Below are 10,799 nucleotides of genomic sequence, written 5' to 3'. Positions count from 1 at the left end.
TAGGAGTCTTAGTTCGTCTACAGAAAAACCCCTATTTTCGCTTTAGTACAAAAGCATTGAAAGAAACATAAAAAACGAACATGAATGTAAAGATTTTGCTTCAATTCAAACCCAGGTCTGTGAAATGTCCCAACAAAATAAAAAGCTATCTTTTCAGGCGATGATAAAAAATGTTTACGAAAACGGTATATTTTTTGTTAAGTTGAACTTCTGTCGAAATAACTCTGTCAACATGTGAAAGTTCAATGCAATGCTTTTTTCATTGTACCGAATAATTGAGTATATTTACTCATTTTCTAAGCTGTGTTTTCAACGTTTGTTATTATACGTCATGCGTATAATAACGTTTGTTGTTATACGTCACACTTAAGATTTTACTAACACCTAACCCGTTTTATTGTTATGCAAATAAAAGTGACTTTCCTTGAAAATAAGTTTAATTCGGTAAAGGTACACGCCTACACTTTTATCAATGCAAAGGGAAAAAACAACATGAGCCCCGTTATCAAGGAGAGATTTTTAACACGAAAACGCTTAAGATTTGAGGTCGATTTTTGTGAATATAAGCTCTGGCCCGGATCTATAAATGACCTAATTTTTGTTTTCAAAAACCAGGAAATAGAATTAGGTGAATTAGGGGATTAGTTTTTAAAATCTTATAAAACGTCATCAAACTCCCAGTATTTACCCAAATACCTTACTATTAGTCATATGGAATCTAGTGGTATAACTTGTTTTGTGAACACGAAGCGTCCCAGGTCTAGGTACAGACTTATGAAAAGACAATGCTCGACCAAAATGAACTATGAAAAGACCATGCTCGACTCATTTGAGCTATGAAAAGATTTTAGCTGGACTTTAAGACAATCTGGACTTTAGCTCGACTTAGATTTTTGCAAAAAAACTTTAGCTGGTGCCAATATTTTACAAAAGACTTTGGCTCAACCCAAAATTTGGGCTGGACTTAAGCTCCACACTTTTAAATTCTTTTCATAAGTCGAGGCCTAGGCCTGGGGTGTCACATATTCCTCATCTGCTCCATTTTTTCCTGAACCCAATCTTTGAATCTAGAAACCCGCATGTAGAAGGCACCACTTCCATCACACCTTTGAGGGCCATTTGTGTGTACTCCGTAAACGCATCTGGCTTTTCTCAATCCAGATACAGTTGTCTCTTCTATGAAAGCTGGCGATCCACTATCAAATGTTCCGGGGCTGCATTGCTCATTGTCCAAACTTTTCAGACAGATTACTTCGGTCATGAACGTCTAAGAAAAATTCCAATCTTGTTAAATTATTCGCAAAGTTGTGACCTCATTCTGTATGAGGAAAAACACTTCTGGATTAAAATAGGAATTTAACTTAATAAAAAAACTGGATAAACAAATCTGTGGGGGTATACGTGCAAGCCTATTTCAGTACAGTCTTTTCTCTCTCGAAATAGCATTCCTACTGTTGTAAGTTTAATTACCAACCGATCAGTTCAAGTTTTCCCTAAATTTATACTTGTGAACAAAAGCAGCTAAAAATGCGGAAATTCCTAATTATCGAGAAAAAATAAGTTCCAGACAAAATCAAATTATTTTGCCATCGATACCGAGGCAATAAATTGTTATTCTCTCTCTTTTTTTATATTGAAGACAAATAACACTAATAAATTTTCAGACAAGCAGAATAACTTAACATGCAATCAGTTTTTCTCTACCGTAATTTTTTTATAATCTCCACAGTCGCTCTCAGCTGTCTCTTCAATTTGGTATCCTTCTTGTAAAACATCCGCAAAGCTTCCATAATTATTCGCCTTTGTAATTCCCATTCCAATTATTGTGTATTGGTTGTCTGGGCTTAAATTTGCAGACTGGCACATTTCAATGACCGAGTTGGCATGCGGCCAGGGTTCTTGGAGTTTAGCAACTGCAATGTCTCGTACCTCTGCCTCAAAAATTAGGTGGTTAGTCAGACGCTTAGTAAAAGGTTTTTTCAGTACTGTTTATATCAACAAAAATCAGCAAATCAAGTTTATAGTCCTGAATTTGTAAACTTTTAGCTTTTTAGTGTGTACAATTTTCTATTGAATGCAAATTTTAATAAGAGTTCATACAATAAAAAATAATTTATCATTTATTCATCTAACAATTTCTGAAAAATTGAAAAAACCTGCTGGAGGTAGAATTGGTAAACAGACCGGTAGGGTTCCGATTTATCGCCCTGTGTCTATACCTGAAACATAAAATAATTGAGAAAAACAGCAGTAACAACATAATCTCTAACTTAATGAGATTAGAATGTGCAGAGAAATTTCCATCCGACACATCGTACTCTTCAGCAAAAAAACATAGCAGGACAAGTCGTAAATTACCCGACCAGTAATATTTTTACAGCAACACAAATAAAAGACAGTCAATAAAGCCCATGACCCTATGTGCGCAAAATGAACAATAAAATCCAAAAATAATTTGAAAAATTCGCTTTCCAGATTTGGTTTTTTAAGACTCCTTAGAAATAACAACTTTTAAAAATAATGACTCTCAGCTTATTTAAAATGAGTTCATAATACAACAATCTTGAGGCAATCAGTGACCGAAAAAGCAAAAAGAAGCAAAAACTGAAAAAAGTCGTCGAATTTGGTAAATTTTCAAAACCTGGGGCGCCAAACTAACATAACCTCATAACTACAGGCCCAAACCCTTATCCACAGCTTATTATAAAACTTTATCAGTGTCATGATGTGCGTTCATTATTTCTAGTTTCTAGTAGAACAATAAAGGAACATAAACATTTCAAAAACAATTGGTATCTCAGTGAATGAATCCTAAAATTTTAAAATGACTGGAGCCAGTAAATTGTCTGAAATTGCGCCGCACTAGAAGGTCAATGGTAATATATTATTGTTTTTGCGACTAAGCGAAAAAGCCACCAGAAAAACGAAACTAACATAGCGAAATACTAACAAAACTAAAATATTCGGCATTTTTTTAAACGAAAAGCTTGTAAGTTGAAGAAAATAACAACTAAAAAATGACAGAACAGCTGAAATTACAGATGGGCATTGTCAACAAGGAGAAAGAAAGATCGGACAACCAATTGAGCATTAATAACTCACAAATCCTCATTATTGTTTTTATATGCATTGTTTCAGATTTCTTAGTTTCTTAGTTTCTAATTTCTGTATTAAAATAATTGCCAAAAGTCGTTGAAACTTGTAAAGTTGTTTTTGTTTCCTTTTTGAAATTCTGATATAAATAATTTTTCAAACATTATTGAAGAGTAGCGTGCTCTCTACCACAAAACAAAACTTTTAGTGAACAGTTGCGTTGACGGATATCGAAAACCAATCAACATGCTGCATCAGCAAACTATAATGAGGAATGAAGGACTGTGATTTTTTGTGCATCATGTTTAGCAAAAACAATCGCGGCCAAATTTGTAGCAACAAAAACTAATTTGATTATTTCAAAATAGCTTCGGTATTGCCTTTTTATTTGACAACATAATTAATTGTTTGCTCTGCAAACTCAATTAAGTTTATGAAATTATACAAATGCTATTTGCAGAGCATTTTTTTGGAATTGCTTACCTCAAATGTTCTTTCCGGTAAGCGCACGGAATTTTTTGCTCAGTTTAAAGAGTCTTTTCCTACGGTTTCCTTTAATTTTTTGATATATATCACAACCCAGATGCCATTTACTGGATTTTTATACAAAAACTCAATGGTCTAATCATTATTTAATATTTGGAGACCAAAATTTTTGAAGTTTTGTACCAATATCATCTACGAAAGATCCAAAAAAATCTTTATTGTTCAAAAAATGTCGGGATTATTGTTATAAATTTGAGCGGATTTTGGTCATTTACAGTCCGAATTGTGATTCTTGGATCTTCTTTTACATAATTCAAACAATATATGTATGCAGGTTTTCTTGAAGTCCAAAACAAGAAAATATGATGCAGTGCAGCACGTTAACTGGGAAAGCTTGATTAACTGATATGACAAATAATTTTTTAGAATTTCAATCCGTTATGTTTAATTGTTGTCTTTCATTTACGCATTGAGTTTAGCTCTGTGTTTGTTCGGAGATTCAAAAGAAATTGTTAGACGATATTGGATAATAAAAAAACGAGTTGGAATAATGCCAAAATGCTTAAGAATTTTTTCTATCGCAGTTATCGCAGTTATAGTAGTTATCGTAGCTGAACTATATTGCCACAATAATTGAATGAATGGAACTGGGTCGTTTAATTTTAGTGGTATTCTTCCCATTAGCCATGATAAAAATAGGGCGTTATTCCTTTTTCCTATTTGAATATAAAAATTATCATCATTGAAAAACGATTCAAATTTCTGCCTGTAATTTAATAAATTTCGTTACAAGACTCAAACAAAAAAATACATAAAGCAAGTCAATTATATGCAATATTTACCAATAAAATGGCACGTAAACAATTTATTGTTCCAGGACAACTTCATTTTCTCCAGCCGAATTCTAGAACAAGTTTTATTGTCCAACCAAATTCCAGAACACGTTTGATTGTTCAGCGGCCAAAATCCAGACGTTTTATTATTCAGCCAAATTTTAGGACTCATTTTTTTGTCTAACCAAAGCCCTGGATGGTTATTTTAGTTGCAGCCAAAGTCAAAGACATCACGCAAAGTCTAGACAATTTCTGTCATACTTAAAATCTGTCGAGGACCGTTTTTCCATGAAGTAAATCGGTCAAGGACGGTCTCTTAATAATTCCAGGTTTAGGCAAAAGAAGAGATTTCTCTACCAATTTAATTTTTTAAATATTTTCAATGCCAAGATTTAACGAGATCCCTACAAGTTGCGCAAAAAAATTCTTGACATGCTGTAGATTGATCCGGTGCACCTGTCAAGAGCAACTTCAGAATAAACATGCCGTGCTAAATTCTGCGCCAAACTCCATTGCTGAACTCTGTGAAGACTAGGCCCAGGGAAGACTCTTTTTGGGAAGAACTCTGCCTAACCTAAGCCCAGCGATGTCTGACCTCTTACTCTGGAGGAACTCTGATCCAGCTCTGATCTACACTGGAGGCTCAGTACGGGCTGACTTCATCTTGTAGAGATTATACAAAGCTACCCCAAGAAATTTTATTAACCAAGATCATATACTAATGAGGTTAAATGTTGGCAGGAATTATTCAGGTGATATGGTAGGGTGCTTTAACTTGCATTTCAACAAGTTGAAACCTGATATGCCGCTGTGATAGATCTGGAAAACAACCCTAATTTCAAAATTGAACTGAACTAGTCAGGTCCTCTCAATGAGCACTTTATGAAAATTGGATGCTTAAACCAGAAGTTTTGATTTTGAAATCAAAAAAATTAGAGGCGTGGTTCGACAATCGTTATTGGTGTTGATATATCTGAAACTGGTTTCTAACCTGTGATGACATTCAAAGGCAGCCAATGAGATCACTGTTTTCCGGCTTGTGACACTGAAGTCACCCAAAAGAGCAACCGGCCAATCTAAAAAAAATCTAGAGTTGCCTTAAATTAATTCTTTTTATTGCAGTGACAAGAGTCCAAACAGCGTCCTTATTCAAAATTAGAGGCTTGTTCACTATAAAGATCAATCGACCATGAATCTTTCGAAAAACGCTCCTTCGTTTGAGATCTAGTTAGCACTTTTAACAAAACCAATCTCTTGAAAGACATTGCATTTAAACGTTTATCCGGCAAACTCAATACAGCGTTCGTAAAATTTTTTCCGAGATCTAATTTTAAATAGATAACAATATGGTTGAAGGATTTGTTTTAATTCAAAAATGTGAATTTATCGAATATTGTGGTTCTTTCAGGAAGGCCACGGCGAGCATGCCAGTTTCATCCAATTTTGCTTGTTTGTTGTAATGTTATTGTACTAGTAAAATATGTTTTCTAAAACTCTTTTATATAAAATTGCAAACAAAGCCTGTAATTTTATAAATTTTGCTACAAGACTCAAACAAAGTAAAAAAATAACATAAATCAAGTCAATTGTCACAACCAATATTTTGTAATAAAAATTGAGAACAGATGTGCGGATAAGGACGACTCTCAGCAAAAAATGGTTCGAATACGCTCAAAATTATAATTTACCCGTTTTAACATATAGTCAATTAGAGGGACATCAAAGAAAACCAAACTAATATATAATGAAACAAAGATCAACTTCATTGCGGTTTGAGGGTAAAAAGGAGAAGGACGCTGGTCAATGTGCTTTTGCACATAAGGTTCCCACCCTACTCGTTCACAATTTTGACTCGTGACAATTGTCCTCCAAATCAAGAAGAGATAAACCTTTCAAAATTCAATTATGGTACAAAATAATGATATATGAATTTAAAAAATTGCTTCCAACTCAAGTCACTTAAAAAATTTAAAAAAATACCACATTAGAGGCTTATGATTATTAAGACTACGAGGCAAGACAAAATCAAATTATAACAACAAATATTATTTACATCCAAAACTCAATGTCCATTTTTAAAAGAAATGCTGATTATCAGAGTCAAAAAAGAGTAAAAAAACCTAAACTAAAAAAATTTTTTTTAAAAATAAAAACCTTGCTCGAAAAAATAATGGGACTAGTTTTTAATCAGACTCGGTACCAAGTTGATAATGAGCAAGAACAAGGGCAAATCTAAACAATACATTTGTGTCTTTGAAAACAAATAATTTCAACATCTAAAACTGCATTGAATTAATAGTGATTTGCGCAATAACAATAACCAAACAGCGTCCCTTATTCAAACTTACAGGCCTGTTTTCTTATAAGATCGATCGTTAATGAATTTTTTAAAAAACTCTCCTTATTTTAAAATCTAGATGAAATTTTTGAAAAATCTCATCTCTTGTAAAACATTGAATTCAATGCTTATCCTGCAAAATGTATATTTCGCTTGTTAAGAAATTTTGCAAGACCTAATTTTTAAAATTGATAGGAATAGATAAAAGTATGATTGAGGAATTGAATGTATTTCAAAAATGTGATTTAATCGATTATTGTGGTTCCTTCAGCAAGGCAATCGAAAATCATGACCTCACGGCTGTCATGTAAAAACTTGCAAAACCCTGTAATTTTGTAAAATTTGTTATTAGACTGAAACACGCTTAAACCTATACTTTCGGCAAGTAAATTGTCATGACCAATATCTTATGATAAAAATTGTAAACTGGTGTGTTGACATGGACTACTGTCAATATAAATTGCTTCTAATACGCACAAAATTATAATTAGAGAGACAACAAAGAAAACCGAATTGATAGATAATTGCCTAGCAATCACCATCCTTACTGATTGAAGATAATAAGAACAAGAAGACCCGGTATTGTTATTTTTCACATATTTTTCACATCCCGCTCATAAATGTCCATCAATTGAGGAATAAATGAAACTTTCAAAAATTTACACATTGTTCAGAAGACTGTATAGGAAAAAAATTCGCTTTAAACTCAATCCACTATACGAACAGAGTTTTGTGGCCTCAATAGAGGTCGCTGAGACTTGCTATTATTGAAAATAAGAAGAGCACAACAACAGAGAAAAACAACAAACATAAATTATGTCAGAATGTCTAAAACAGAATGTCTAAATAAAAAATTAATTATTAATCAATTATAAAAAGTGAAAATGGCATCTAAGAACAGTAAAATTCGAAGTTAAGTTGTATTTCACTAGAAAAAATAAGGAACCATCCATATTCAGACAAAAAAGAACAAATAGGGCACTGTTGAAAATAAAAAGCTATATTTGATTTGAAATTAAGTAATGAAAGTATTATTAACTATTGATTCAAATTATCGAATAAAATCATCTATTGGCTTCTTTTCGTCGTCCAAACTACCCATACAACTCAACTACAAGATGAAAAACAAATAGAGTCAAAAAATAATAGTTGTTAGTCGGCGAGAAAACGGTGTCGGAGTCGTTAAAAACGCTAACCTGTTCTCCAAAAATATAAGATATGTTCAATCGCAACTACTTCAATACAATTGAGGTCATATGTAACCGTTCGTTAAAAGGATGAAGTGACAAGACAACAAAATGCATCACAAATTGGCAAAAAATCAGAAACATTTATGAAAACGCGTATTTTCATTGGAAAAGAATTATATGCTCGTTGGGCCTCATTTGCATGTAAAGGGCGTCTGTCAATTATTGGATCTCGATTTGGGTCTATAATTGGTCTGATCAAATATTTTTAGCAAAAAGGAACACAAATTCAAAACAAGTATTTTGCGGATTGTAAAAATCCACGATAAGACCAAAACTGAACTTGATGTTGCTGCTTGTCTCTGAAAATACGTAATGGTTCTTTATGTCAGTCAAATATTTGCTTCGACAAAATTTTGATCAATCAGAAAAATTTGACGAATTTTAGTATAACTATTGAATTAAACAAGAAGAAAAACGCAAAACTTTAATTCCAGAACATTATCAAAGGAAGCGGAAGTTATCTAGCCAGCCCTCTTTGGATTTTCCGAATGTTGAGTGAAAGTTTTTAGACCTGCACTTAGCACGAAAATGAACAAATAGAGAATCATATTTGAAGAGAATCATATTTATTAGAACATAAAAAAATTGAACAAAAACAGCGGAAAATCTTTTAAATGTCAAAATATAAACCTCAATTACTCCTTAAAAAAAACAAAATTGAAAGCAACATTTTAACTATATTTTCCACATTGGACGGGTTTTCTAATGACAGCACTCTACGATGAATATATCGATCGGCCTAATTTGACTGAAAAAAATTCCAGCTGATCATATAGTTCCTCTCCCACTAAAGTGGGTAGGAAAAAAAACCGTAAGTGAGAAAAATAAGGAATCTAACATACTTTTTTAGGACAATTAAATAGTTTTGGAGCATAACTTATGCGTGCAAATTAATTTCTTTATCTGAGGGTTTTTGTTACTCTATCGGACTAAATAGGTAACAAAATGAAGGATTGGTTCACAGTTCTTGGTTCACTTGGGTCATAGTCAAAGTAAATATTTTACAAGGTGAAGTAAAACTTTCACAAAAAGAGCACACAAAAAAAGTAACGAGCTATTGTCACTGTTGTCCACAAATGTCATCCCCCCCAAAAAAAGCCCAAAATTGCAAACAGCGTATATTTTGCGACTATATAATTCTTTTAAAATTAAACAATATAGGCAGTTAGATAACTTTAACTAGGAATTGATAGAAAGAGCGCAAAAAGGTGATTGAGTTCAAACTTTCGCTGAGCTGTAGCAACAAAATTTTGCAAGGGGTTAAAGATACGGGTGAAAACAAGCAAAGTTTAAGCAGTAGAAAAAAACATCAATTTTAGTAACCAATAGATTTTTGAACTGGGACAAAAAACTGCACATGTATAATTGTCATTCTTCTGCATTTATAATTCTACTTTAGTTTTTGAACCCGATTTCGTGAAACACCCTTATGCACCTTTTAAAATGTTGAAAGTCTGCAGTGCCAGAAATCAAAATGCCAGAAGTCGTTACTTAGCCTCAAATTGACTTCCGTTGACTTTCGTCATTTTGAAACGTGCGCGTTTCGTGTTTTAGGCATGGTTACGTGACTGCAAAAGGCACCTCAAAATTCTGACGTAGTATCTCGATTCCCTTCTCGGTTCTCGAGAAACGCCAGAAGTTCTCAGTGACTTCAAGCAGAGTTACGTTACTATTACAAAACTATTACCTGTCCTGGGTTTCGCAATGAATTCATACAAACAGTGGGCAGCTGTAATTATGAATCTTTCATCGATCAAAGTGGCACCACAGAAGGCTATCTGGTCCGGGTGATCAATGGCAAGTCCAACAAAAAATGGCCAGATAATGCTCTTTTCTCCGTTGACTATTCGGCGTTGTTCTTTTGAGCAATTCGTACAATTTTTTGACAAAGCTCTCCGTGTGAAATAAATAGTCACAAGTAAAATTGACCAGAAGGTATAAGAAAAATGGTACATTTTTCTCATTGAAATTGCGTATATATCGAATCACAGCGACTAAAACTAAAATTCATGTTTTTATTTCACGTTTTAGTGAGGTTAATCAATAAGCACTTTTTTGAGATATGTAATATTATTGCAGGAAATATTACAGAGTTACGCAGGAACAAATTTTGGTGGAACAAGTGTTTTTGGAGGTCTAGTAAAAATGGTTCTGACAAAAAAACAGATTGCTGCACTTATTTATCATTTTATGATCTGGTTTGCATATGATTTAGACTTTTAAGCTAGATTTCAGTTTTTGTATTGAGCTAGAATACTTGAATACAAATACACCCGGTCGCCATTTCCTTGTAATCATACTAGGATTATATATGATGTCATACAAATCTTAGCAGCAGTATAATGAGCGAGAATGGGGGAGGGGGGGGGGGGGGGGTGGGGGAAAGAACGTATCTTAGTATTGCCATTAAGTGCAGTAAAGAGATTGTGGGTAAACGGACGTAACTATTTAAGTCGTACCAACAAAAATGATTTTTAGTCAGGGAAATGAGTTAACGTGATAAAAAGTATTAATGTTCCTAACAAATCGACTCATTGTTTTCTGTAGTGTTCTGTGGCAAATTAATTTCCTTGTTTCATTTTAAAGAGCATTAAATCCTTACGTGATCGACCTTTTAATACGTAAAGTGTCACAATGAAAACAAAGTTATGAAACTAAACAAATTGTTTGTGACATCTAATAACTCTATGGATTAAGACACTGATCACGTGCACTCACTCGTTACAATTTGACAGCTCATTTGGAGCCAACAAAATCATGGCATTGTTTTGACTTAATTATCCCAGCGAATAAGATCAC

General features: G+C 33.3%; 1 protein-coding gene across 1 annotated transcript; it reads right to left on the bottom strand.

The window, feature by feature from the left end:
* Nucleotides 1–1,015: 1,015 nt before the first annotated feature.
* Nucleotides 1,016–9,955, bottom strand: LOC142352942 (chymotrypsin B-like). Its single transcript, XM_075405099.1, has 5 exons — nucleotides 9,688–9,955; nucleotides 5,404–5,488; nucleotides 2,185–2,219; nucleotides 1,705–1,931; nucleotides 1,016–1,267 (listed from the first exon to the last, which is right to left on the bottom strand). Exons 1-5 carry the CDS (start codon nucleotides 9,953–9,955, stop codon nucleotides 1,019–1,021), a joined length of 864 nt encoding a protein of 287 aa, XP_075261214.1. The 3' UTR covers nucleotides 1,016–1,018.
* Nucleotides 9,956–10,799: the final 844 nt, after the last annotated feature.

The sequence above is a fragment of the Convolutriloba macropyga genome, chromosome 14, assembly GCF_964194025.1.
Source record: "Convolutriloba macropyga chromosome 14, txConMacr16.3, whole genome shotgun sequence".
In the NCBI taxonomy this organism is placed as follows: domain Eukaryota; kingdom Metazoa; phylum Xenacoelomorpha; order Acoela; family Convolutidae; genus Convolutriloba; species Convolutriloba macropyga.
This window is presented reverse-complemented; position numbering and strand designations above follow the sequence as displayed.

Bases quoted from the DNA above. Each gene is read 5' to 3' on its own strand.
- LOC142352942 (XM_075405099.1), bottom strand. From the start codon at position 9,955: ATGTACCATTTTTCTTATACCTTCTGGTCAATTTTACTTGTGACTATT. The intron at 5,489-9,687 runs GTAATAGTTTTG...GATTTTTTTTAG, and splicing joins CATTGCGAAACCCAGGACAG to ATTGGCCGGTTGCTCTTTTG. The intron at 2,220-5,403 runs GTTAGAAACCAG...TTTATGTTTCAG, and splicing joins GCCTTTGAATGTCATCACAG to GTATAGACACAGGGCGATAA.